Consider the following 27990-nt stretch of genomic DNA (forward strand, 5'->3'; position numbering starts at 1 on the left):
AACCGTGTACTTTCCCGAGCGGTGCTCGCGGAATGGCCTACTTCAGAACTCCATTTCCCGGCGTGCCTCGAGATCCTCTCCCAGCCCACAGGCGGGAGGCGGGTTCCAGTTGCATCAGCGTGGGATCCCCGGCGGAATGCGACTGTTCGTGAGCGAGGGCGCCCCGGGGACTCTGGCAGTGCTGGCCGCGGCTGGGCGGGCCCAGGGCAGAGTGGAGCTTCTCATCAGCTCTGTAGGCCCCGAAGGTAGTCGGGCTGGTGCTGCTGGGTGGTGGATGAGAGGGACGGGACCGAAACAGGCCTGACTCCCAGTCCGCAGTTTTCTTCGCCAAACCTCAGCTCCTACCACTCACTCCCCTCAACCTCCGGACCCATTGTCCTGGGTCATCCCATTCCCTCTTCCTTCCCAGCCACATCTTTCATCTATCATTCCCCTTAGTTACTCTTAGATTACCCTTCCTTCATTTCTAGCCTCCCCGCTTTCATCTTTTAGAACCCTAACTCACCCCAATGAATTTCTCTCCCTTTTCCAACCTTCTCTCACACCTACCAGACACCCCCCATGTCCTCACCCGCCACCCCACCCCCACACACATACAAGAGTCACTTGCATTACAACCCCCAGGCACCTTTTCGTTCCTAGGAATCTGTTCTCCTACCACACACACACCCACACCCACACCCACACCACTCTTTGATTTACCTGTTCTCAATTCCCACCCAACTGCTGGGGTGGACTCTTAAGCCATTCTCTGCCAGTCTTACCAGTTCTCTTAATTTTGGGCTTCCATTGTTTTCTCAGATCATTCTCGGATATCCTAGTTACTCCTAATTGTCCCAGTTCTTGGCTGCAGCATTGTCCCAATACCACCACCTCCTCTCTACAATCCCCATCTTTTGTTTCCAGCTGGTAGTCTCAGCTGAATAACTGCTGATTTCCTCAGCTCATTCTGGACCCACCCTGTTTAAGTGGTCCTATCCTGGAATCATTGGGTTGAGACTACCCATTATCCCTGAGCAATACGAAGTTGTCCTAAGATGACAAAATATTTCTTTTTCCTGTTTTTCACCCATTTTTTGTCTTCGACATCAGAGTGTGTGGTCCCGTTCCTGACCCAGCCTAAGGTCCCTGTCTTGCAACTGGATAGTGGCAACTACCTCTTCTCCACTAGTGCAATCTGCCGGTCAGTATTGGTCCTTGATGCAGGGAGGTGGTTGAATCAAATCAGGGCTTACTGTCTTCTCTGTGGCCTTGTGTACAATCACTCTTTCACTGTGGGGTGAGAATAGGCTAGACCAGTGGTAGTCCCTACCGCCCACTAGTGGATGTTCCAGCTTTCATGGTGGGCTGTAGCAGAGCAACCAAAGTATAAATGAAAAGATAGATTTAACTATAGTAAGTTGTTTTATAAAGATTTATTCTGCCAAACTTAGCAAAAATCCAACATAAAGTACTTGGTAAGTAATTATTATTATATGCTTTAACTTGCTGTAACTCTGCTTTATAAATTTTATAAAGTAAAGTTACTTCCCTACTTTATAAATCACCATTACTGTGGAACCCGTGGGCGGTTAGAAAATTTTACTACTAACAGAGATACAGAAGTGGGCGGTAGGTATAAAAAGGTTGACTACCCCTGGTCTAGACTAATGGCCCCTTTAATTCCACTTTTTGTTGCTCTCTCTCTGGCAGATACTTCTTTCTGTTATCTGGCTGGGAGCAAGATGACCTCACTAACCAGTGGCTGGAATGGGAAGCAACAGAACTGCAGGTGGGACCGAGATATGGGGGATGGCAGGCAGGCCCTTGCTTTGCATGATCATCCTGACTTGTGCCCCCTGCATTTTAGCCAGCTTTGTCTGCTGCCCTGTACTACTTAGTGGTCCAAGGCAAGAAGGGGGAAGATGTTCTTGGTCCAGTCCAGAGAGCCCTGACTCACATTGACCACAGCTTGAGTCATCAGAGCTGTCCTTTCCTGGCTGGCGTAAGTTGGGCCTTGAGATGGGGATTGGGGAAGGCTGTATAAGAATTAAGGAAGAGAATATTCAGAATCGTCAAACCCCAACACTGCCACCTTCTAGCAGTGTAACCTTGAAAAAAATTTAAACTTTCTAATTCTCAATTTTTTTCATCTTTTTAATTTTTTTAATTTTTATTTATTTTATTTTATTTTTTTATTTTTACAGAGGCAGAGATAGACAGGGACAGACAGACAGGAATGGAGAGAGATGAGAAGCATCAATCATTAGTTTTTCGTTGCGACTTCTTAGTTGTTCATTGATTGCTTTCTCATATGTGCCTTGACCACGGGCCTTCAGCAGACCGAGTAACCCCTTGCTGGAGCCAGTGACCTTGGGTCCAAGCTGGTGAGCTTTACTCAAACCAGATGAGCCAGCGCTCAAGCTGGCAACCTCGGGGGTCTCGAACCTGGGTCCTTCCGCATCCCAGTCCGACGCTCTATCCACTGCGCCACCATCTGGTCAGGCCTTTTTAATTTTTTTTTTAAGTGAAAGGAAGGAAGAAAGACAGATTCCCAAATGCGCCCCAACCAAGATCCATCCAGTAGCCTGCGTCTGGGGCTGATGCTCACAACTGAGCTATTTTTAGCGCCTGAGGCAGAGGCTCCAGGGAGCCATCCTCAGCACCTGGGGTCCACATGCTGGAATCAATCAACATGCTCAAATCAATCAAGCCATGGCTGCGGGAAAGGGAGGGAGAAAGAGAGAGAAGGGGAGGGAGAGGGGAGGAGAAGCAGATGGTCATTTCTCCTGTGTGCTGTGACTGGACATCCACACACCAGGTTGATGCTCTACCACTGAGCCAACCAGACAGGGCCTCATCTTTGAAATGGGTAATATTGGTACCCACTTCATTGGGTTGTTATGAGGATTGAGATAATTTTAAATGCTTATAGTTCTCAACATGTAGAAAATATTTAGGAAATTTTAGATATTTTTGTTACTATTGGGAAGAAAGTGAGTGTCTTACCTATGTACCTTTTTCTTTCCCCAACAAAGGAAACAGAATCTGTAGCTGACATTGTTTTGTGGGGAGCACTGTATCCATTACTCCAAGACCCAGCCTACCTCCCTGGTGAGCAATGTGCATTATCACTTTACTCCCAGCCCCAACTCCAGGAGTTTGGTGTAGGGATTACAGAATGGGTAGTATAATCAGTACCACTATGAGATATATCTTGACATGGCAGCTCTAGTGGAAAGACAGTAAAGGGGACTGGTGAAGGCAGCTGAAGAAACTTCACGAAGAAGAGGAGGAGATCTACTCATGCCTGGCCATTCCTGGTCTTATTGGTTCCTTCTTTTCTCCCATGTCCACAGAGGAGCTGGGTGCCCTTTACATCTGGTTCCAGACGCTGAGTTCTCTGGAGCCATGCCAGCAAGCTGCAGAGATTGTGTTGAAGCAGCAGGGTATCCTGGCCCTACGCCCCTACCTCCAGAAGCAGCCCCAGCCCAGCTTCCTTGAAGGGAGGGCTGTCAGCAATGAGCCTGAGGTTTGGAACAGAGTAGAGGGGTCCCCACAGAACCTCAGTGCTGGGGGAGGGTGGCTTGGAGCATGGCCACTAACTTTTACACTTGTTGGAGAGAGGTTCTTACTCTGCAGGCCCTTCTTACCTGTTGAGGTATTCTATCCACTCTTCATAGGAGGAGGAGCCAGCCACCCTATCTGAGCAGGAGATTGCCATGGCTATGACTGCTTGGGAGAAGGGCCTAGGAAGCTTGCCTCCCCTGCGGCCAAAGCAGAAGCCAGTGTAAGTAGGCACAGAGGAGTGGGGCTCAGTTTCTTAAGTGGAAGTTGGTGATAAAATCAACACCTGCTTGCCAGATCCCCTTTGCTGCTGACTTCTTAATTTTCCATTCTCTCCTTTTTATTATCACCCCCTCCCTTTTTTTTGAAAGTTTTATTTTCTCTTGGCATATAATTTTAGACACTCTGTTCATCAGTCCCATCAGTAACCATATTTCAATTATTCTTTATCTACTGAGAGAGCACCTAAGTTTGTTTTTCTTTTTCTTCTTTTTTTTTTTTTTTGTATTTTTCTGAAGCTGGAAACGGGGAGAGACAGACTCCCGCATGCACCCGACTGGGATCCACCCGGCACGCCCACCAGGGGGTGACGCTCTGCCCCTCTGGGGCATCGCTCTGTTGCGACCAGAGCCACTCTAGCGCCTGGGGCAGAGGCCAAGGAGCCATCCCCAGCGCCCGGGCCATCTTTGCTCCAATGGAGCCTTGGCTGCGGGAGGGGAAGAGAGAGACAGAGAGGAAGGAGAGGGGGAGGGGTGGAGAAGCAGATGGGTGCTTCTCCTGTGTGCCCTGGCCGGGAATCGAACCCAGGACTCCTGCACACCAGGCCAACGCTCTACCACTGAGCCAACCAGCCAGGGCCTAAGTTTGTTTTTCAAGTCCAGATATCTACTCTGAGCTCCAGGCATATTTATCAGACTATTTCCTGGAATTTTCTACCTCCACAGGAATTGCAAACTCAGCATGTCCAAAAGCAAATAAATTATCTTCCCTGTCAGCTTTTCTTCTTTTTTGTCTTTAATTTTTTTATTGATTTGAGAGAACAATAGGAGGAAAGAGAGAGAGAGAAGCATCACCTTGTTGTTTTACTTAGTTGTGCACTCATTGGTTGCCTCTCGTATGTGCCATGACTGGGGATCAAACCTGTGACCTTAGCATGTTGGGACAATGCTCTATCCATTTTGCCACTTGGCCAGGCCTTCTCTCTCTCCTTCATTCATTTACTTTAGCAAATGACTCCCCCCCCCCCCCATCTTTCACCTAAAAATCCAAGTTGAAATCTTGGTGTCATCTGTATTATTTCCTCATCCCATCCTCTTGTATCATTTATTCCATTGCCAAGTCATTGATTCTAACTCCTAAGTAGTCCTTGAATCCATCCCTTCTTCTCACAGCTACTCCCTTACATCATGCCTCACCATACCTTACCTTCTCTTTCCCTGCCACCCCATACTTAACACTACCACCAGAATGACTACTTAAAACTGTACATGTTTTCTCACTCTCCCTCACCATCCTTTGTTGAGTTCTATAACACAAGCCTTTCAAGATCTGGCTCTTGCATGAGGCTTCATATTTTGCCACTCTTCTGCACTAAGACAATATACACATATGCAGATTTTTTCATCAAAATAAAATATTTGTAGTTTGAAGTTGTCATTCGATAAAGTTTTGAGTGTCCACCCCTTGCTAGGCCCTGTGTGCTGGATCTACAGAAGGGAACAAAACAGATACGAGCTCTGCTCTTGTGGAACTTTGAGTCTAGAAAAGCAGACAAGTATTTTAGTCTGACCTGTGGTGGCACAGTGGATAAAGCGTCAACCTGGAACACTGAGATCACTGGTTCGAAACCCTGGGCTTTCCTGGTCAAGGCACATATGGGAGTTGATCTTCCTGCTCCTCTCTCCCTAAAATGAATAAAATTTTTAAAAAAACAGAAAAAATACGCCTGACCAGGCGGTTGCGCAGTGGATAGAGCATTGGACTGGGATGCGGAAGACCCAGGTTCGAGACCCCGAGGTCACCAGCTTGAACCCAAGGTCGCTGACTCCAGCAAGGGGTTACTCGGTCTGCTGAAGGCCCGTGGTCAAGGCACATATGAGAAAGCAATCAATGAACAACTAAGGTGTTGCAACATGCAATGAAAAACTAATGATTGATGCTTCTCATCTCTCTCCGTTCCTGTCTGTCTATCCCTCTCTCTGACTCACTCTCTGTCTCTGTAAAAAAAAAAAAAAAAATTTAATTAATTAAAAAAATTTAAAAACAGAAAAAATAAATAAAAGGTATTTTTAAAACACCAATGTATAATTACAAGTTTTAATAAGTCCTATGAAGGAAAAGAACAGGATGCCATGAGGATAAATATTACAGGAGATTAACTTATAGGCCTTTCTAAAAAAATTGACATTTGAACTAAGAATTTCAAGATAAATAGGAGTTAACTAGACAGGTAAGGCTAGGGAGAGGGTGTCTCAGAGGAAATGCCATGTGCAAAGTGGCCTAAGGAGCAAAACAGTTTAGCTCCTAAGGAATTGCTAAAAGGCCATTGGCTGGAGGCTAGACAATCGGGCAGATGGGTCAGGGTGAGTTTTGAGAGGAAGAGGAAGGCAGGCCGATACCATACTTTACTCTCACCTTGGTGTCTTTGCACATGCTGTTCCTTCTTCCTGGAATGTCTGTATCTGACCTAATTGGTGTACAATCATTCCTTGAGAGACTAATTTTATCATTTCCTTTCCTAGAGCTTGAGTGCTTTATTTTTTGGCAACTCCCATTGTCAAAATATATTGTGATTATCTCTTTCTCATAACTGTGTCCTGTAATGAATCTGTCAGCATATTGAAGTTAGAGGCTCTCTTTACTTTTATGTGGCCTAGTTTCTAACATAGAGCTAAGTGTTCAGTAGATACTGGTAAAATTTGAATAAATTAATGATGAAAGTCCATTCTTTGTACATTTGCTTATTTTGAGTATTCTTCAGTACAGTGGATTCAGATTAGTACTGAGCACTTTGGAGGTAATAACAGGAGAAAGACTTTTTCAGGTGCTTATACAGGTTAACACATTTAATTGCATATGTAGAGGAGGAAAAAATTGGCGTTAAAAACTCTAGAGTGTCTGTGGGGGTGCAGTGGATAAAGTGTCGACCTGGAATAATGAGGTCGCCAGTTCAAAACCCTGGGCTTGTCTGGTCAAGGCCCATAGGGGAGTTGATGCTTCCTGCTCCTTCCCCACTTCTCTCCCCCCCCCCCCCAAAATGAATAAAGTCTTAAAAAAAAAAAAACAAACCCAAAACTATAGCCAAACCTGTCTTCTGTGCTTTTCCTTCTGACTAAAAGACATCCTTAGTGCCTTATCAGGCAATTTCCTACCTATTTGGGGGCTCAACTCAAGTAGTTCTGTCTCTGAAGTTTTGTTTTAATCTAAGGCTGGAGTGTGTGCTTGCCTTCCTTTGAACTCCTTTGGCACATTACGTCTTGTGGCACTGATTCCAGTCAACAGTTATGTAATAGACTGTACCCCCTAGAGGGCAGAACCCTGGGCACGCCTGTCTGTCTGCCACAGTAGCGCCCTCATAATGAGGGAGAAGTCACAGGGTACCACAGAAGTAACACAGTGTGCTACCAAGTGTTTAGGGGCTTGGGACACAGGGATGACCGGGTAGAACGCCAGTCATCAGTGAAGGAAGGCTCCCTTGATGGAGCTGATTTCAAAGCCTGCTTTCAGTGTCCAGTGGTTATAGGTTGAGAATAATTGAAATGATAAAAAGGGCCTTGTTGTCAATGCTAAGGAGTGGGAGGACACATGAGGTGTGCAGCTGAGCTGTCGATGATGAATCCTAATGAGAATAGTGGATTGATTGGCTTCAGACAGCAGATAGAGTGAGATGACCAGGAATGATCCTGGAAAAGTGGGGAGGAGAGATGGTTATGAAGGCATGGTGGTTACAAGGCTCTCAGTGACCAGAGGTCATGTTAACAGCATCTGGAAAGAAGGGAAGAGGTCAGCACTGGAAAAGTTCTTGGGTGGCATAGGAGTTTGGGAGTAGTAAGTGATGGTGATTGGGCACAGCCTCAGGAGAATTTTGTCAATACCCAGAAAGTTGGAGCCTGAGAATGAGCTTATAGAAAAGAAGCAGTCACCAGAGTAAAGTGAGCCAGAGGTCAGTGTTGGAATGCAGCTCTTTAAGAGCAGTTTATAAGGCTTGTTTGTTGTGGGCAGGGTCCTGTACTCACTTCTGTAGGGGATATAGGACTTTTGGAGGAGGTTGTGGTCCCGTGGGTTCATTTGAGGACAGACTTCAGATATATATGACCATAACAGTAGACTATATCTATGTCTGGGTAACTGGTATACTTTTGGTCCTTCTTGACCCTTGCAGCTACCTCATGGATTGTTCTCTTCCTTCCTTACCAGGTTGCCTGTGGCTGGGGAAAGGAATGTGCTCATCACCAGTGCCCTTCCTTATGTCAACAACGTCCCCCACCTTGGAAACATCATTGGTTGCGTGCTTAGTGCTGATGTCTTTGCCAGGTGGAGCTTACTGCTATGGGAGAGAGCTGAGGGAGCAGCGGGCCCCATGGAACAGGATGCCTCGGGTGGAGACTGGGGGGTCCTGGGGACATAGGGAGAGGCTCGTCCCGAAGATCAGCGTATTCTCTCCCAGGTACTCCCGCCTCCGCCAGTGGAACACCCTCTATCTGTGTGGGACAGATGAGTATGGTACAGCGACAGAGACCAAGGCTATGGAGGAGGGTCTCACCCCCCAGGAGATCTGCGACAAGTACCATGTCATCCATGCTGATGTTTACAGCTGGTTTAATATCTCGTTTGATGTGTTTGGTCGTACTACCACTCCACAGCAGACCAAGTAGGTTTTCTCTAGAATCAGGCAGCAGTGGAGGTTGAAGGCTGGGGCTTGAGGGCCTTGAGAATGTCCTGCAGACATAGGAACCAAGATGGTTGTCTAGGCACTCCTCCTAAACTTAGGATATAAGTATTGCCTTGAAATGTATTCCAAGCATTATTAAGGGGATTCAGTGTGCCCAGGAGTCTGACCAGGGGCTAAGGAGCAGCTGAGGAGGGAAGAGACAGGACATAGGCTCATGGGAAGTATGCCTTCCCTCTTCCACATCCCTTTTCTTCCCTTGCTGCCTCAGAGTCTGAGGACATCCCTCCCACTCCTATAGGTGTTTACAGCAAATCTGCTCGCTCTTCTTTGCCGGATATTCATCCTTATAAAACCTGTACGTAATAGATAGCTAATAGTCAGCTAATTGTACTGTGTGGTTAATAATTGAACTGATATAATTTTAATTTTTAGGACATAGTAAAACTAAAAACAGCGTAGTCTTATCCTTTTGGATAAGAACTGAAGAATGCAGAGGAGATAAAGACAAATTCTAAAGAGTCGAGGGAAGAGATTGTATGAAGAGCTGGGGAATATGTGTGGGGTTCTGGATTATTCAGTCAAACTCCCTAAAGGTGGCCTGACCAAGCGGTGGCACAATGGATAGAGCGTTGGACTGGGATGCAGAAGGACCCAGGTTCGAGACCCTAGGATAGCCAGCTTGAGCATGGGCTCATCTGGCTTGAGCAAAAAAGCTCACTAGCTTGGACCCAAGGTCACTGGCTCGAGCGGAGGTTACTCAGTCTGCTGAAGGCCCATGGTCATGGCACATATGAGAAAGCAATCAATGAACAACTACGGTGTCACAATGAAAAACTGATGATTGATGCTTCTCATCTCGCTCCGTTCCCGTCTGTCTGTCCCTATCTATCCCTCTATCTGATTCTCTCTCTGTCCCTGTAAAAAAATTAAAAACAAACAAACAAAAACCTCCCTAAAGATGACTAGAAGGCCTTTGCTTTGGGACCCCTTCTCCCTGATTTCTTTGGCATTTGGACTAAATGAGTTTAGATCCTAGGTGGAGTAGCAGGAGGGAGGGGTGCACTACTTTCTCTGATTTCTCTAACCTGTTCCTCCCCTGTCCCTTTCTCACTTTACCAGGATCACCCAGGACATTTTCCAGAGGTTGTGGAACCGAGGTTTTGTGCTACAAGATACAGTGGAGCAACTGCGATGTGAGCGTTGTGCCCGCTTCCTGGCTGACCGCTTTGTGGAGGGTGTGTGTCCCTTCTGTGGCTATGAGGAGGCCCGTGGTGACCAGTGTGACAAATGTGGCAAGCTTATCAATGCTATTGAGCTCAAGGTGAGAGGAGGGTCTCATGGGAGCCCAAAAGGAGACAATCTCTATTCTCTTACTTAAAGTTTTCCTTTGATTTCAGAGAGAGAAGAGGAAGGGGGAGAGACAGAGGTTGGGGAAGAGGCAGAGAGAGTCATTGTTCCACTTAGTTGTGCACTCATTGGTTGCCTCTTGTATGTGTCCTCACTGGGGATTGAACCCGTGACCTCGGTAGCAGGACAACACTCTTATCTACTGAGCCACTTGTCCAGGGTGACAGTCTGTATTTTTTTTTTTTAATTCAGTGAGAAGAGGGGAAGCAGAGACAGGCTCCCGCATGCGCTGTGACTGGGATCCACCTGGCAAGCCCACTAGGCAGTGATGCTCTGCCCATCTGGGGCCCTTGCTCTGTTGCAACCAGAGCCATTTTTTAGCACCTGAGGCAGAGGCTATGGAGCCTCAGCACCTGGGCCAACTCACTCTGATTAAGCTTTGGCTGCAGGAGGGGAGAAGAGAGAGAGAGAGAGAGAATGAGAATGTGGAAGGGTGGAGAAGCAGATGGGTGCTTCTCCTGTGTGCCCTGACCGGGAATTGAACCCAGGACATCTACACATTGGACTGGTGCTCTACCTCTGAGCCAGCTGGCTAGGGAAGTTTCTATTCTTATGGGACTCTCAGTCTTGTCCCATTCAAGATTTCTATTTTAGCATTTAGGATCTTTCACCATTAGTTATTTCTACTCCATCTCAGCAACTCATTATTCAACTCATTGGATAAATACTAGATAAACATTTACTATGTGCTTAGCATTGTGCTAAGAAATTGAGTTTATACTTCCCTACTTTTGCTTCTGCTTCAGACCACCTGATTTGCTTTAGTTCCTTCTCTCGTCCATAAATACCCTTTCCTCTTTTTCTCCATATTTACTCATTTGTTACTTTTTTCATTCAAATTTTTTTTGAGTTCTTAACAAATAGGGTAGTCACAGTTCTAGGTGCTAAGGATGTAGCAGTGAATATGAAAGATTTTTATTTAGTGTGGGGAGGAGACTAAAGAATATAATTACAGAGGCTCTGGCAGGTTGGCTCAGTGGTAGAGCATCGGCCTGGCATGCGGGAGTCCCAGGTTCGATTCCCGGCCAGGGCACACAGGAGAAGCGTCCATCTGCTTCTCCACCCCTCCCCCTCTCCTTCCTCTCTGTTTTTCTCTTCCCCTCCCACAACCAAGGCTCCATTGGAGCAAAGATGGCCCGGGCACTGAGGATGGCTCTGTGGCTTCTTCCTCAGGCGCTAGAATGGTTCTGGTCGCAACAGAGCAATGCCCCAGATAGGCCAAGCATCGCCCCCTGGTGGGCATGCCGGGTGGATCCTGGTCGGGCTCATGTGGGAGTTTGTCTGACTGCCTGCCTCCCTGTTTCCAACTTCAGAAAAATACAAAAAAAAAAAAAAGAATATAATTACAGAATAAACTACCAGGTATATGTGGTAGACAGTGATTTCTGGGGGAAGATTTAAGGTAGGTGATTAGGGAAGGCATCTCAAAGGAGGTAACATTTGAACTGTAGAGTTCAGCTGAAGAATGAGAAGGAGCAAACCAGGTGATAAGTGGGGTTAAGAGTGTTTTAAAAGCTAGGCCCTGGCCGGCTGGCTCAGTGGACAGAGTGTTGGCCTGCTGTATGTACATCCCGAGTTCAATTCCCAGTCAAGGCACGCAGGAGAAGCAACCATCTGCTTCTTTCCCCCTCCATCTCCTACTTCTCTCCCTCTTTTCCTCCCACAGCCAGTGGCTTGATTCCTTCGAGCTTCGGCCATGGGCACTGAGGATGGCTCATTAGTCTGAGCATTAGGCTTAGACGCTAAAAATAGCTCAGTTAATTTGAGCGTTGGCCCCAGACAGGTTGCTGGCTGGATCCCAGTTGGGGCGCATGTGGGAGTCTGTCTCACTATCTCCCCTCTTCTCACTTAAAAAAAGGGGGGGAGTGTTCCAAGCCAAAGGACAAGGAAATGCAAAGGCTTAATGCAGCTAAAAAGGCTGAATTGAAAAGGCCAATGTAATTGTAGCATAGTGCGTGAGAGGGAGGGTAGATTGAGATGAGGTCACATCACCATGGCCTAGTAAGCCACTGTGGAAGTTGGATGGCAAGCTGCTCTGTGGAAAATGGACGGGAGAGAAGCATGAAAATGGGGAGACCTGTCTGAAGGCTAGAGCAGTAGCTCTGAAATGGGATGATGTTGGCTTGGACTAGGTTAACAGCAGTAGAAATGGGGGGAGAAAAAGGACTCGAGGTATGTCGTGGAGGCACACTCTAGAATTGGATAGACTGGAATTCAGGATGAGGGGAGAATCCGGAAAATGATGACTCGGAAGTTTTTGGCTTGAGCAGCTTGGGAAGATGGTAGAACCATCTTCGAACATGGCGTGATTGATAAAGAACAGGCTTTCTGGTGGATTGTGGGTTTGTTAAATTTGAGCTGCCTCACCTGACTAGTGGATAGAGTGTCGGACTGGGACGTGTGGACCCGGGTTCAAAACCCCAAGGTCCCCAGCTTGAGTGCGGGCTCAACTAGCTTTAGCATGGGCTCACCAGCTTGAGCACAGGGTCACTGGCTTGAGCGTAGGATCATAGACATGACCCCAAAGTCGCTGGCCTGAGCAAGGGGTCACTCACTCTGTTGTAGCCCTCAGTCAAGGCACATGTGAGAAAGCAATCAATGAACAACTAAGGAGCTGCAATGAAGAATTGATGCTTCTCATCTCTCTCCCTTCCTGTCTGTCCCCCTCTCTGTTTGTCTCTGTCAGAAAAAAAAAATAACTTGAGATGCCTCTTAGACACCCAAGGAGACATTAGGTAGGCAGTTGGATATAGGCATGTGGAGTTCAGGAGAGAGGTCTTGAGAGAATTATAATTTCTCATCTAGATCTCCCTGGCTGGATAGATCAGTTGGTTAGAGCGTCATTTTGAAGCACAGAGGTTGCTGGTTCAATCTCCGGTGAAGGCACATATAGGAACAACAGATCGTCAATATTCCTGTCTTTTTCCCTCTCCCCTCCTTTCTCTCTCTCAGATCACTTAAAAAAATTATTAAAAAAAGAAACCCAGATCAAAATTTACTTGGAAGCTTTTATAGTTAGTCCCACCTAGTTGTTTACTCCTTTAGTTATCACTTTTCCCTTCTGGGTTTGTATAGTCAGTTTTTACCATGAAAATAAGTATTTTGTCACATTTTGTTTTGTGTAGGCCTATACTTGTTTCCCATGCAAGCCCTCTTTCCCTAACCTGATTAGAACTTCTTCAGGTGAGGAGCTGTGTGTTTTCTCTTTTGTCATTCCTGCCTCCCCTCACACAGCTGCATATAACTTTATATAAAATTTCATTGCTTGGCCTATGGTGGTGCCATGGATAGAACGTCAACCTGGAATGCTGAGACTGCCAGTTAGAAATTGGCCTTGCCTGGTCAAGGCACATAGGAGAAAAAACTGCTACAAGTTGATGCTTCCTACTCCCCCCACCCCTGTGTTTCTCTCTCTTTCTCTTCTCTCCCTAAATCAATACATAAAATCTTTAAAAGAAATGTTTATTATTTTCTAGATAGAGGGAGGGAGGGAGAGGGGAGAGAGAGGCATGCTCAAGCCAGCGATCTTGGGCTCAAGCCAGCAACTTTGGGCTTCAAGCCAGCAACCATGGGTCATGTCGATGATCCCACGTTCAAGCCAGTGATCCCGCACTCAAGCTGGTGAGCCTGTGCTTGAGCCAGATGAGCCCGCACTTAAGCCAGTGACTTTGTGGTTCCACTTAGTTGTGCATTCATTGGTTGTTTCCCATGTGTGCCCTGACGGGATCAACCCCGCAACCTTGGTGTTTCAGGACAACGATAACCAACCAGGGCTTACACAGTTGCTATAGTGTAGTGCTCAGAGAATGCTTTGCCTATTCTCTGAGTAACAAATGTCATGCTATGTAGACATGAATTTCTTAAGTTCACAGATGGTCCAAGTTGTTGATGTGGTGGCCAGGTATGAGTGTGAAGCTAAGCTAGATGGCAGATTGAGGAGCTCATGCCTCTGTTCCTCTCCCTTGGCCTGGACAGCTCCTCATGAGCTGCAGTCCTGACCCTGACTATCCCATCTTGAGTCACCCCTTCTCTTGAATTTCCCTTCATAGAATCCTCAGTGTAAAGTCTGCCGGTCGTGTCCTGTGGTGAAATCCTCTCAGCATCTGTTTCTGGACTTGCCTAAGGTAAGTGGGCCTATCCCACAACCTGTCTGCCTGGCCTCTTCTGCTGCCTCTGCCTCAGCCACAGATCTACCAAATCACTCTCAAGTGTTTATAATTTCTATTTAAAAATTATACATTACAAAAATACATAAACGAATTACACAAATTGAAAGGTCCAGGCCTACTATACCCCATGTCTGCTTACCAGAGGTATTTACTACTGCTCGTTTTCCTTTGTGTCTATTCAGAAATGTCATATGCAGATGGACTGTCCATTTATTTCCCTTTACTCTTAAATATTTCAATGTATGTTTATTAAAAAACATTCTTGCATAACAGTACAGTTAACAACTTTGAGAAATTTAATGTTGATATATATATATACTTGTCTGATCTGTCACCCATATTCCAATTTTGTCAATTATCCCAATAATATCCTTCATAGCATTACTTTTTCTTTAGTACAGAAACTCTCTCAGGATCATGTATTGGCATTTAGTTTTTATATCTCTTTAGTTTCCTTTTATCTGAAACAGTTCCCCAGCCTTTTGACATTAACAGTGTTTAAGAAAGTAGGCCCTAAGAAAAAAGAGAAGAAGAAAGAAAGGAGAAAAAAAGAATAGAGGCCCTTTTTATTAATATAAAATAACTTTTTGTTTCTTTTTTTTTTTTTTAATTGAGAGGTAGAGAGACAGACCATGGCATGCATCCCAATGGGGATCCATCTGGCAAGGTCCCTACCAGGCGATGCTCTGCCCATCTGGGGTTGCTGCTCTGTTGCTCTGCAACTGAGCTATATTAGCGCCTGAGGCAAGCCATGGAACCATCCTCAGTGGCCGGGGCCAACTTGCTCAAACCATTGGGGCCATGGCTGCAGGAGAAGAGAGAAAGGGAAGGGTGGAGAAGCAGATGGTCAGTTCTCTCATGTGTCCTGACCAGGAATCGAATTTGGGACTTCTACATGCCATGCCAAATGGCTAGTGCCTTTGATTAATTTTTTAAAGATTTTACTTTCTTGATTTTACAGAGAGAAGAGCCAAAGTATGGGGGGGGGGGTTAGTAAGAAGTATCAATTCATAATTGCCTCACTTTAGTTCATTACTTGTCATATATGCCTTTACTGGGCATGCCCAGGGTTTCTAACCTGTGACCTCAGCATTCACACCTTATCCAATGGGCCACCACAGGCCAGGCTTAATTTATTTTTATTGATTTTTAGAGAGAATAAGGGAAACAGAGAGAAAAACATCAATTTGTTATTCTACTTATTTATGTGTTCATCAGTTGATTCTTATATGTGCCCTGACCAGGTAATTGAACCTACAATCTTGGTATTATTAGGAAGATACTCTAACCAACTGAGCTAATCAGTCAGGGCCCCTGGCCCCCTTATTTATTTATTTATTTATGATTTTTTTTTTTTCTTTTTAAGAGAGAGAGGCAGAGAGGGACAGATAGGGACATACAGATAGGAAGGAGAGAGATGAGAAGCATCAATTCTTCATTGCGGGTTGTTCACTGATTGCTTTCTCATATGTGCCTTGACTGGGGGATAAGGTGTAGGGGCTCCAGCTGAGCCGAGTGACCCCCCTTGCCAGCAATCTTGGGCTCAAGCCAGTAACTTTGGGCTTCAAGCCAGCAACCATGGGGTCATGTCGATGATCCCACGTTCAAGCCAGTGTTCCCACACTCAAGCTGGTGAGCCTGTGCTCGAGCCAGATGAGCCCGCACTTAAACCAGTGACTTTGTGGTCTCAAACCTGGGTTCTCAGCATACTAGGTCAATGCTCTGTTCACTGCACCACCACCATTCAGGCTCTACCATATTTCTTTGAATGTTACTGAACCAAGAAAATTAGTTTTCCTTTTTTTTGCCATGATGAGCAGTGCACTTATTTATTTTAATTTCTATTTATTGTTTTAAATATTTTATTTTTTATTGATTTTGGAGTGAGAGGAAAGAGACAGAAAGGGGGATAGGAGTGGGAAATATCAACTCAGTAGTTGGTTTCTCATATTTGCCTACACTGGGCAAGCCCAGGGTTTCGAATTGGTGACCTCAGCATTCCAGGTCAACATTCTTATCCACTGTGCCACCATAGGTCAAGCAAACAGTGTACTTTTTTTTTTAATTTTAATTTTTTTTTAGATTTTATTTATTGATTTTTAGAGATAGGAGAGAGAGAAGGAGAGAGAAAGTGAGGGGAGAGGGAAGCATCAACTTGTAGCAACTTGTAGTTGTTTTCTGTATGTACCTTGACCAAGCAAGCCCAGGGTTTTGAACCAGTGACCTCAGCGTTCCAGGTCAACGCATTATTGTGGCCCCACCACAGGTCAGGCCCAGTGCACTTCTTGATATATACATTTATACACTTTTGTGTGAATATTTCCATTGAAAAAATTCCTAGAAATGGAATTGCTACGTCAAAGTCATGAGTCTTTTAATTTTTTTTTTTTTCATTTTTCTGAAGCTGGAAACGGGGAGGCAGTCAGACAGACTGACTCCCGCATGCACCCGACCGGGATCCACCTGGCATGCCCACCAGGGGGCGATGCTCTGCCCCTCTGGGGCGTCACTCTGTCGCATCCAGAGCCATTCTAGTGCCTGAGGCAGAGGCCACAGAGCCATCCTCAGTGCCCGGGCCATCTTTGCTCCAATGGAGCCTCGCCTGCGGGAGGGGAAGAGAGAGACAGAGAGGAAGGAGAGGGGGAGGGGTGGAGAAGCAGATAGGCACTTCTCCTGTGTGCCCTGACCGGGAATCGAACCCGGGACTTCTGCACGCCAGGCCGACGCTCTACCGCTGAGCCAACCGGCCAGGGCTGAGTCTTTTAATTTTAATATATTGCCAGACTACTCCAAAAGAGTTGTACGTATATATCGTTGTGCAAACCACATATGAGACTTTTCTTAATCAGCCCTCTGTCTCTACCATCTCAGCTGGAAGACCGACTTGAGAAGTGGTTGGGGAACACGTTGCCTGGCAGTGACTGGACACCCAATGCCCGGTTCATCATTCGTTCTTGGCTTCGGGATGGCCTCAAGCCGCGCTGCATAACCCGAGACCTCAAATGGGGAACCCCTGTACCTTTAGAAGGTTTTGAAGACAAGGTAAGCATCCCATGCTTTACTCATGTCTCATTAGTTAGCCTTGGGGTTGAGACCCTGGGCTAGGAAGAATACACTGTTGCCTATGTCTTATTATAGTCTGAGACTTGGAGTTGGTGAGGTTTTCCCAATTTTTAAAATGAATTTATTGGGGTTACATAGGTAAATAAAATTACATGGGTGTCAAGGGTATTCCCAATGTTTTATTTTTGTTTTTTGGGGTTTTTTTTATGTCCCGTCCCCCCCACCCCCCACAAGTGAGAAGGCAGGGTGCAGGGGAGGCAGACAGACTCCCGCATGTGCCCTACTGGGATCCACCAGGCATGCCCACCAGGGGGCGATGCTCTGCCCCTCTGGGGCATTGCTCCGCTGCAATCTGAGCCAATCTAGTGCCTGAGACTGAGGCCATGGAGCCATCCTCAGCGCCTGGGCCAACTTTGCTCCAGTGGAGCTTGGGCTGCGAGAGGGAGGAGAGGAACGAGAGGGGGAAGAGTGGAGAAGCAGATGGGCGCTTCTCCTGTGTGCCCTGGCTGGGAATTGAACCCAGGACTTCCACATGCTGGGCAGACACTCTACCGCTGAGCCAACCAGCCAGAGCCTTTTTTATTCTGTCATGTCTTTTCTCTTGACCTTTCAGGTATTCTATGTCTGGTTCGATGCCACTTTTGGATACCTGTCCATCACAGCCAATTACACAGACCAATGGGAGAGGTGGTGGAAGAACCCAGAGCAAGTAAGCAGTTCTTGGTTAGCCTGTCTATAGGGGCTGCAGGCATGTGGGGTAGCAGGGTTAGGGTTGGGAATCTGACCTTTCTTAGGTCTGTGAAGAAGGTCTCAGGTGCTCTTTCAACTGTATTCTGTAGGTGAATCTCTATCAGTTCATGGCCAAAGACAATGTTCCCTTCCATGGCTTAGTCTTTCCTTGTTCAGCCCTAGGAGCTGAGGACAACTACACCTTGGTCAGCCATCTCATTGCTACAGGTACCCTGGAAAACTGGAGTAGGAATATTCCCGGAGAATGAGGGCTGAGGCAATATTTGGAGGATTTTGGAAAGGTGGTAGATCTTGACTTAGGAGTTGAGATGAGACAGGAAATAATTTGAACGTGAGAACTCAACCCGGAAGGAAATAAGAATCTGAAAAAAACTAGTCCGAAGCTAAAACTCTGTAATTTGTAGAAGCAAAGGGGGGAAAGGTGAGAATGAGGAGACAGGATCTCCTAAGTTCTCTGCAGAACCGCTACTCAAGGAAAAAGGTTGGACACCCATAGTTGAATTCAGAGGAGAAAGGAAAGTTAGTAGGTTAGTGAGAGAAGGATGTGATTTGAGCAGGTGGATCTCATTCATTCTCTTTCTCTGTCCAGAATATTTGAATTACGAGGATGGGAAATTCTCTAAGAGCCGGGGTGTGGGAGTGTTTGGGGACATGGCCCAGGACACAGGGATACCAGCTGACATCTGGCGCTTCTATCTGCTATACATTCGTCCTGAGGGCCAGGACAGTGCCTTCTCCTGGACAGATATGTTACTGAAGAATAATTCTGAGCTGCTTAACAACCTGGGCAACTTCATCAATAGGTGGGACTTGGTGAGGGATCAGTTAGCAGATGAGCAGGGGTGGGGCTAACTCTGCCACATGAAGTGGAAGAGATGGGAATATGGAGAAGCCTAGTGAATGGGCAGGAGGCTGGGAGGAATGGGAAGGACATTGTGGGAAATAGATTTCTATCAATCGGAGCTTACTCCTGGAACATAAAAAGCTATGTTGCTTAGGGGAAGTTGGTTGTAGAGGTGCGATTTAGCAAAGTAGGTCACAAAGTCTTGCAGATTGTTTTCTTATTAATGTTCTTTGTAGAATTAAAAATGTGTTCCTGCAAAAAAGTTTACTTGCATACAATTGAAAAGTTTGGCTGAAGAAAGGGTTTATTATAGTGTAGAGGTAGGAGACTTCTGCTGTACTTTGGAGTTAGTTACTTTAGTTTACATTTCATTTTTGGTCCCTGTGTCAGCTATTCTGCGATATAAAGAAATATTCTCCATGGCTACCTACCCTTTCAGGTTTGGTCCTTACCACATTTAAGATATTCTATACTAGAGTGCTTGATCACAATTTATGTATATTTCAGTTTGATCCTTTTGATGTTTGATTTTTTTAGCAATAAAGCAAACATCCTGTCTAGATACCTCTGTTGGTTAGAGTATCATCCCAATATGCAAGCAAAAGTTACGGTTCTGACCTGGTCTGGGCACATGCAAGAACAAATTGATGTTTTTGTCTCTCAGATCAATCCAATTAAAAAGTAATAATAAAATGAACAGTTGCTTAATTCTATTTCATTTCATTTTTTCTTTAAAATTTTATGTATTGATTTTGCCTGGCTTAGGGTGGCGCAGTGGATAAAACATTGGCCTGGGAAGCAGAGGTCACCAATTTGAGACCCTGGGCTTGCCTGGTCAGGTCACATACAACAAGCAATCAATGAACAACTAAAATGAAGCAACTATGAGTTGATACTTCTTTTTTTTTTTTTTTTTTTTTTTTTTTTTTTTCATTTTTCTGAAGCTGGAAACAGGGAGAGACAGTCAGACAGACTCCCGCATGCGCCCGACCGGGATCCACCCGGCACGCCCACCAGGGGCGACGCTCTGCCCACCAGGGGGCGATGCTCTGCCCATCCTGGGCGTCGCCATGTTGCGACCAGAGCCACTCTAGCGCCTGAGGCAGAGGCCACAGAGCCATCCCCAGCGCCCGGGCCATCTTTGCTCCAATGGAGCCTTGGCTGCGGGAGGGGAAGAGAGAGACAGAGAGGAAAGCGTGGCGGAGGGGTGGAGAAGCAAATGGGCGCTTCTCCTGTGTGCCCTGGCCGGGAATCGAACCCGGGTCCTCCACACGCTAGGCCGACGCTCTACCGCTGAGCCAACCGGCCAGGGCCGAGTTGATACTTCTCATTCTACCCCTCCCTTCTCCTCTATTTGTAAAATCAATAAATAAAATCTTAAAAAACAAATGTATTGATTTTAGAGAGAGGAGAGAGAAAAAATAGGGGGTAGGAACAGGAAGCATCGACTCATTAGCAGTTGCTTGCCTCCCGTATGTGCCCGGACTGGGCAAGCCTGGGATTTTGAACTAGCGACCTCAGCATTCTTTTTTTTTTTATATACAGAGACAAAGTCAGAGAGAGGGATAGATAGGGACAGACAGACAGGAACAGAGAGAGATAAGAAGCATCAATCATCAGTTTTTCGTTGTGACACCTTAGTTGTTCATTGATTGCTTTCTCATATGTGCCTTGACCGTGGGGCTACAGCAGACCGAGTAACCCCTTGCTCGAGCCAGTGACCTTGGGTCCAAGCTGGTGAGCTTTGCCCAAACCAGATGAGCCCACGCTCAAGATGGTGACCTCAGGGTCTCGAACCTGGGTCCTCTGCATCCCAGTCCAGTGCTCTATCCACTACGCCACTGCCTGGTCAGGCGTGACCTCAGCATTCTGTCAACGCTCTCTCCACTGCGCCACCACAGGTCAGGCTTATGAGGTTTCTTTAAACAAAGGATATCTAACACCTGGCTGGTAGCTCATTTGGTTAGAGCATCATCCCAATAGGCTGGGGTTGCAGGTTTAATCCCTGGTCAGGGCACTTACAAGCATCAATCAATAAATACATAAGTGGTACAGAAATTGATGTTTTTTTCAAATTTTTTTAAAAGGGATGTAGGTATGTGAAATGTCTGTTATTTGCATAGTCATATATTTAGGGTAGAGAATAAGGAATTTGTTAAGCTTTGCCTTCCAACTTGAGGGAGCCAGAGAATGTAGACTTATGAAGATCAGATCAAATTTTTATAAGGCGGATGGGAAATAACTTCACTTTTCTTTCTCCTCTCCTTCTCTACTCCTATCAAGAGCTGGGATGTTTGTGTCTAAATTTTTTGGGGGTTATGTGCCTGAGATGGTGCTTACCTCTGATGATCAGCGCCTGTTGGCTCATGTCACCCTGGAGCTCCAGCACTATCACCAGCTGCTAGAGAAGGTTCGGTAAGTAACCTGTATCCCTCTCATCTCAGTGATGTCCTAGCATGTAGAGGTCCCTCCAGGACCTTATACCCTTCCAGCATTACACCTTGGCCTTTTACCGGCCTTTCCAGGATCCGGGATGCTTTACGCAGTATCCTAACCATCTCCCGCCATGGCAATCAGTACATTCAGGTGAATGAACCCTGGAAGCGGATTAAAGGCAGTGAGGCTGACAGGTAGGTAAAGAGGTAGGGTTGGCTATAGGGATAAAGTGTATTTATTATATAGGCTGTGTCCTCTTGGAGGTGCTGACTATCCCATTTTTCCCTAGGGAGCGGGCAGGGACAGTGACAGGCTTGGCAGTGAACATAGCTGCTTTGCTGTCCGTCATGCTCCAGCCTTACATGCCTACGGTTAGCTCTACCATTGCAGCACAGCTGCAGGTCCCACCGCCAGCCTCCAGTATCCTGCCCACAGACTTCCTGTGTATCTTACCAGCAGGACACCAGATTGGCACAGTAGGTCTCTGAGGATCGGAAGAGCCCTTCTGTTTTTTCATTTTAGAGAGGGGAAAGAGAGAGAGAGAGAGACTGACTTGGGGGGGGGGGGGCGTGAGCAGGAAGCATCAGCTCCCATGTGCCTTGACCAGGCAAGCCAGCGGTTTCAAACTGGTGACCTCAGCATTCTAGGTTGACGCTTTATGCACTGCGCCACCACAGGTCAGGCAGAGCCAGTCTCTTAAAATTCCTACATTTGCCATGCAGCTTTTGGGGAGGGTCAGAAGAGAATTTATGTTGGGTATCAGACTCTCACAGCTATTCTCTGAAACCCTCCCCACTCTGCCCTAAAGCTTGCTTCTGATATAAGGTCCTTGGTACTGGCTCACAAGTCCAGTATTATCTGTAGCCCATATTTCCCAATTGTCCTTCGTGCCAGAACCCAGTACCTGGCACATAAAACTGATCTGTGGATGTCTGAAGTTAACACCATGGTCACCTGGTCTCCATAATGCTAATAGTGAGTTGTGAGAATACAGGGTAGCCATTTTCCCTTTGACACAAGATGATAAAGGTCACCTCTAAACTTCTGCATCAGCCTAGCATCATTAAATAGTTTAGTTTTGGGTACTATTAATACTTGGGATTTTCATAGTAATTCCTAGGTTCTTTTTCTTGGTTCTTTACTGAAATCATAAGGTATTTGCTCAGTGTTACTCATTTCTTCTAAAACATTTAGAATTCCTGAATATCAGGGATTGAGGTTGGAGAGGCCCTCTGTATAGTCTGGTAGAGTTTAAACCTAATCAATGAATCAGTGAATGATTCTGGAATTCTTTTTTTATAGGTCAGTCCCTTGTTCCAAAAACTGGAAAATGACCAAATTGAAAGTTTGAGGCAACGCTTCAGTGGGGCCCAGGTGAGAAAACTAGACTTTGCTCTCGCCCAGCAACAGCTACTGTCATCATCTTAGTGTACCTAATTAGCCCTCATTTATTACTCTTTCCAACTTTTGATGCTGCTACTTCCTCGCTTACAGTATTTCTTTCTTGTCTTAGCCTGAAGAGTCCTTGGCTTGGTAATCACTTTCCCCAAGATGGTACATAAAACTTGAGGTCAAGGGGTATTTGTGGTACCAGGTGATAACTTTGTTGTTGTTCTCCAGGCAAAAGTGTCCTCTAAGGCAGCAGTTGTAGAGATTGAGACAACAGATGGACCACAGCAGATACAAAGGCTGATGGATGAAGTGACAAAGCAGGTCTGAAGCCTGACCCCTGCGTGGAGACTGGAACATTTGGACGCTGTGTAGGTCCTTCCTGTCTCACTGTTATTCCCTCCCCCCTTCCCTTAGGGCAACATGGTTCGAGAACTGAAAGCACAAAAAGCAGACAAGAACCAGGTTGCTGCAGAGGTGGCTAAACTCTTGGATCTGAAGAAGCAGTTGGCTCTAGCTGAGGGGAAACCCCTTGAAACCACTAAAGGCAAGAAGAAAAAGTGAAAGTGAGAATTTGGGTCATAGAGAATCACTTTAATGGACATGAACAATAATAAATAAATACATAATCTCTATATACATGCTGAGAATCTTTCCTGTTTACCCGAGCTTTCCCCCTGCTATAGGTATGGCATTGAAGGTCACATCACTGACACTGATGAGAAGGTGGTTAGTAGCCACTTCTCGGAAAGAATGGTACTGGCCTGAGGGGGAAGTAATGGTCCCAAGTGTTCACGATTGGTGCAGACTGACCATTCGGTCAATTAGAGCTCGGCGAGTCGCCTCCACTTCGCTGGTCAGGCGCTCGATTTCCTGCTTGAGCCGTTCATTCTCTTCAGCTAGCTGTGCCACTTTCCTTTCATTCTCTTGTTCTTTATCCTTAATGCGTTGCTTTCCAGCTCGGGCCAGAGACTGACCACTATGTTTCCGTTTCTTGGGTATTCCTTGGTCTTCCTCTTCTTTCTCCCGAGCCATGGAGCTCTGAATGGAATCTGGAGAGCGAGGGCTTTGGGAGGTGCTTGTGACCTCTGCTGGTCCTGGCTCTTCAGTCAACCAAGACAGAGATGCCGGGTCAAGAGTGGTGAAGGTTTTTGATTCTTCCTTCAAAGGGATGAGGAAAGGCAAGCACTATTAGTTGAGAAGGGAAGATCAACATTCCCCTCTAGCTTTAGGTATAGCATTCTTACCTCCTCATTTCCAGCGGGTGAGACATAAGCACCACCATTTTCATCTGAGGACAACACCTCCTGAAGGTCCTCATACCAGGCTTCCAGTTCCCAGCTGGATAGTGTACCAAAGGAGAAAGGCAAAGACTCTGCTGCCATTGCTGCAGCTGGATCAGGCTCTGGAAAAGGATGTATTCAGGATAGTGGCAGGGATGGTAGGTAGAACAAGCACTACAAAACAGTCAATCTATACCACAGTTTGGCAAGCTTGCTTGCTGCCTGTTTGCAGTGAAGTTTTATTGGAACATGGTCACATCTATTGATTTACATATTTTTCATAGCTCCTTTAATGTAACAGTGGAGATGAATAGTTGTGACAAATTGTGTGGTCCTCCATATCTAAAATACTTACTCTCTGGCCCTTCATAAGGCCCTGGTCTATACTAATAATCCCTCTTTGAGTTTGCCTAGCACTTGAAGCAAGTGCCTGGATATATTCTTATGGGATCCTAGTAAAAGCCACCCTGAGCAGAACTCCACTGGTTGTTTCCAGGTGCAATTACCACACCATTTGTACTCCTTTCTCCTATGTGGGTAGTCCTCTGGGTTAGTCTAACTTTGATGGGGAGGCAGGGTGGTAAGACAAACCAATTTCTTTGTTGGGGTTGACTGCATACTCAGAGCCAACTTTCAATTAGGAATTAGGACATGCGTAAGAATAGTGGTTTGGTCAACCTTGTTAGGGGCAGGACAGGCAGACGGACGTAATCTGAACCAAAAACCTGTTCAGATTCAAACCCTCCTCTAATCTTTAGGCATTTCATAACTTCTTAGAGTCCCAATAAAGGGAGTATAAGCAGTATCTCTTAGGAGTTGGTTTTGGGAAAGGGTTGGTTAAGTTTACCTGCTTTCAGGTGTGGTGATGTATGAAGATACACTTCCTTCTGGAACACTGTGGGAATAAAAAACAACTGTGTTAGCCATTTTGGAAAGAGGAGAGGCAGGTTCTTGTATTTTTATCTAGCCTATTGTTCCTTCCTTACTGCTTGTGTTATAGTATGGATACTTACAGTCCCAGTAGCCATTTTCAAGAATAGAGGAGGACCTAATTTCATTTATTTTTGGTTGCTGACATTTTAGTCCTGATTACATAATAAGAAAGCCCTGGCCATCTCAGCTTTCTCTAAATTCAAGGCAGGACTCAAACCTGCCAGGGTAAGGACTATACTACAAGAAAGGGAATAAATCAAGTGACATTTTCCTAATTCCATTCCCGTATTGACATCCTCCAAATGTACATTCCCAGTATGGACTTTAAACTCTGTTATCTAACTGCTTACTTGCCATCTCCTTTTGGATGTCTGATAGGCATTTCAGACTTAATATGTCAAACAAACTCCTGCTAATCTTCCCCTTCCAAAGTTTTCCCCACTTTGGTAAATGGCAACTCTAGTTGCTTAAGTCAAAAATCTTGTTATCTTCATGATTCCTCTCCTCTTATACCCATCTCACAATCCAATCCAAACCACCAGCAAAACTTCTTAACTCATTCTTCAGAAACCCAGAATCTAAATAACTCACCAATTCAATTGTTACAAGTTACAATCTCTTGGATTACTACAGGTCTCCCAGTTTCTGCTCTTGCCACCCTCCAAGTTTATTAAAAACAACATAGCAGCCAGAGTGGACCTTTTAAAACAAGTCAGGTCATGTCACTCCTCTTACAAACCATCCAATGACTTCTAATTTAACGCATTTTAAAGGCTAGCATCCTTCAACTGACTTAGAAGGCCCCATACAGTCTGTTCCTTCTCTTTCCTGGATTTCTCATTGATCACTCTCCCTCTTGTTCACTCTGGTCCAGCCAAATGGCCTTCTGTTCCCTAAAGATACGATGCATGTGCCTGACCAGGTGATGGTGCAGTGGATAGAGCATTGTACTGGGACGTGGAGGACCCAGGTTCGAGACCCTTAGGTCCCAGGATTGAGTGCGGGCTCCCAGATTTGAGCGTGGGATCATACACATGACCCCATGGTCGCTCGCTTGGAGCCCAAGGTCGCTGGCTTGAGCAATGAGTCACTTGCTCTGCTGCAGCTCCCCTCCCAATCCCGTCAAGGCACATTAGAAAGCAATCAATGAACAGCTAAGGAAACTAAGGAGCTGCAACGAAGAATTAATGCTTCTTACCTCTCTCCCTTCCTGTCTGTCCCTCTCTGCTTCTGTCACACACACACAAAAAATAGGTACTATGCATGCTCCCATCTTAGGACCTCTGTTTTTCCTGTATAGCTCTTCCTTCCACATACCTGCATGGTTTACTGCCTCACCTCTTAGGTTTTTTATTTAATAGATCATCTCATGTTGATCATCCACAGTAAAACAATAAACCCCACACAAAACATTTTCTACCCTTCCATTTGTTAGTTTTCTCTATGGCACTTAACCTGTACACTATGTGGCTCTTCCCACTAAACTGTAAGCTCTGTGAGGGCAGATTTTGTCCCCTTATTCATGGATGTATCCTGAGCACCCAACTGCACACAGTAGGTTCTTTACTTATTGTTTTTTTTGTTTGTTTGTTTGTTTTTTTTTTTTTTACAGAGGCAGAGATAGACAGGGACAGACAGACAGGAACAGAGAGAGATGAGAAGCATCAATCATCAGTTTCTCGTTGCGCATTGCGACTTCTTAGTTGTTCATTGATTGCTTTCTCACATGTGCCTTGACCGTGGGCCTTCAGCAGACCGAGCAACCCCTTGCTGGAGCCAGCGACCTTGGGTCCAAGCTGGCGAGCTCTTTGCTCAAGCCAGATGAGCCCGCGCGCGACCTCGGAGACTCGAACTTGGGTACTTCCGCATCCCAGTCCGACACTCTATCCACTGCGCCACCGCCTGGTCAGGCCTGTTTTTGTTTTTACAGAGAGTAAGAGAGAGGGACTCACAGGGACAGACAGACAGGAACGGAGAGACGAGAAGCATCAATCAGTAGTTTTTCGTTGCACATTGCAACACCCTAGTTGTTCACTGATTGCTTTCTCATATGTGCCTTGACAGAGGGCCTTCAGCAGACCGAGTAGCCCCTTGCTCGAGCCAGCGTCCCTGGGTCCAAGCTGGTGAGCTTTTGCTCAAACCAGATGAGCCCGCACTCAAGCTGGTGACCTCGGGGTCTCGAACCTGGGTCCTCGGCATCCCAGTCCGACGCTCCATCCACTAAGCCACTGCCTGGTCAGGAAGTAGGTCCTTATTAGATATTTTTTTAGGAATGAATGGATAAATTCAGGGGAGGATGAAGCTCAGAAGTACAGTAGCAGCTTCCTATCCCTGAGGACTAAATGCAATATCGCCTGGAGTGTTTCTCTGCAGGACTGTCCTCCCTAGGGAACCCTTGCCTTCAACTGGCTTTCATCAGCAGTGGAACTCCAGGCCAGAGGGCTGTAGAGCCAAACGGGACTGGCCTGATGCAATGGTTACACAGTGATTAGTTGGAGACAAGACGGGGGAAAGAGGCAGGGACCAATCTCAGAAAAAGAGCAATATGCCTTGGAGACCCCAAATGACTTCCCACAGGAGATCCAGGAAGCTCTCTTGTTCTAGAGTCCCAGGGACCTCTTGGGGAAAGGAAAAAAATCCATCTCTCTCTCCCTGTTCATGGGCACCTCTTCTCCCAAAGCCTGTGTCAATGTCATGCTCTTCAAGGTTCTGTCTACTGCTAGGGTGCGGAATGGCTGTACGGTGTAGGGTTCAGGAGTCCCGGCTACCGACGTGGCCATGCTGGCACTGAAACGCTACCTCTGATACAGGATTGGGAGTGGGCCTACTGGTGGTAAAGCTGAGGCCGCGACCTAAGCTACGGTCCAACAGGCTTCCCAGCGCGGGGGGTGTGTCTTGCTGCTCCGTCTCGCACCAGACAGGCCTAACGTGGAGGCCTGAGGTCAGCAACTGGAGAGAATAAATCTCCCGAGAGCAGCTGGGCCCCTTCGCTCCGGGCAGGGGTGGGGTGACATTGTCGTCCGATGGAGGCGGGGTGTGTCACATCTCTCCCAAATTAAGGATTCTTCCCATCTCTCTCTCCGACCGTCAGTAATTTCACTATGGAGGGGACGTCCCGACTTTGAAGAAACAACGTCGCGAAGATGGAATAAAATGTATACGATCGATCAGTACTCACCTCTCTCCTTAAATTCCAGCTCTGATTTTGGCTTTGTCGCTGCCACCCGCTCATCTTCAACATGATACGTACTAAGTCTCAGACTCAAGCCCCTGACCTCC

At 46.3% G+C, this 27990-nt stretch overlaps 3 protein-coding genes across 3 annotated transcripts; 1 reads left to right on the plus strand and 2 right to left on the minus strand.

The window, feature by feature from the left end:
- Positions 1 to 27: 27 nt before the first annotated feature.
- Positions 28 to 23130, plus strand: MARS1 (methionyl-tRNA synthetase 1). The gene is made up of 21 exons (XM_066258813.1): positions 28 to 245; positions 1093 to 1183; positions 1693 to 1771; positions 1850 to 1984; positions 3018 to 3093; positions 3339 to 3511; positions 3663 to 3769; positions 7963 to 8079; positions 8213 to 8416; positions 9557 to 9758; positions 13894 to 13968; positions 16885 to 17055; positions 17690 to 17785; positions 17916 to 18033; positions 18416 to 18629; positions 20954 to 21085; positions 21196 to 21300; positions 21396 to 21582; positions 22409 to 22480; positions 22727 to 22819; positions 22913 to 23130. Exons 1-21 carry the CDS (start codon positions 137 to 139, stop codon positions 23057 to 23059), a joined length of 2703 nt encoding a protein of 900 aa, XP_066114910.1. The 5' UTR covers positions 28 to 136; the 3' UTR covers positions 23060 to 23130.
- DDIT3 (DNA damage inducible transcript 3) lies at positions 23075 to 23880 on the minus strand. Its single transcript, XM_066258814.1, has 2 exons — positions 23743 to 23880; positions 23075 to 23656 (listed from the first exon to the last, which is right to left on the minus strand). The coding sequence occupies exons 1-2, from the start codon at positions 23878 to 23880 to the stop codon at positions 23288 to 23290; spliced, it is 507 nt and encodes a 168-aa protein (XP_066114911.1). The 3' UTR covers positions 23075 to 23287.
- Positions 23742 to 27952, minus strand: LOC136325056 (DDIT3 upstream open reading frame protein). Its single transcript, XM_066258815.1, has 3 exons — positions 27890 to 27952; positions 24626 to 24673; positions 23742 to 23900 (listed from the first exon to the last, which is right to left on the minus strand). The coding sequence occupies exons 1-2, from the start codon at positions 27950 to 27952 to the stop codon at positions 24632 to 24634; spliced, it is 105 nt and encodes a 34-aa protein (XP_066114912.1). The 3' UTR covers positions 23742 to 23900; positions 24626 to 24631.
- Positions 27953 to 27990: the final 38 nt, after the last annotated feature.

This window comes from Saccopteryx bilineata, chromosome 2 (genome assembly GCF_036850765.1).
Source record: "Saccopteryx bilineata isolate mSacBil1 chromosome 2, mSacBil1_pri_phased_curated, whole genome shotgun sequence".
Lineage (NCBI taxonomy): Eukaryota > Metazoa > Chordata > Mammalia > Chiroptera > Emballonuridae > Saccopteryx > Saccopteryx bilineata.

Excerpts from the sequence above, each read along its gene's own strand:
- MARS1 (XM_066258813.1), top strand. The coding sequence starts at position 137 with ATGCGACTGTTCGTGAGCGAGGGCGCCCCGGGGACTCTGGCAGTGCTG. Across the intron at positions 18,630-20,953 it reads CTGGGCAACTTCATCAATAG|AGCTGGGATGTTTGTGTCTA; the intron begins GTGGGACTTGGT and ends ACTCCTATCAAG. Across the intron at positions 22,820-22,912 it reads TGGATGAAGTGACAAAGCAG|GGCAACATGGTTCGAGAACT; the intron begins GTCTGAAGCCTG and ends CCCTTCCCTTAG.
- DDIT3 (XM_066258814.1), bottom strand. The coding sequence starts at position 23,880 with ATGGCAGCAGAGTCTTTGCCTTTCTCCTTTGGTACACTATCCAGCTGG. Across the intron at positions 23,657-23,742 it reads CACCCGCTGGAAATGAGGAG|GAAGAATCAAAAACCTTCAC; the intron begins GTAAGAATGCTA and ends ATCCCTTTGAAG.
- LOC136325056 (XM_066258815.1), bottom strand. The coding sequence starts at position 27,952 with ATGTTGAAGATGAGCGGGTGGCAGCGACAAAGCCAAAATCAGAGCTGG. Across the intron at positions 24,674-27,889 it reads GCTGGAATTTAAGGAGAGAG|TGTTCCAGAAGGAAGTGTAT; the intron begins GTGAGTACTGAT and ends TTATTCCCACAG.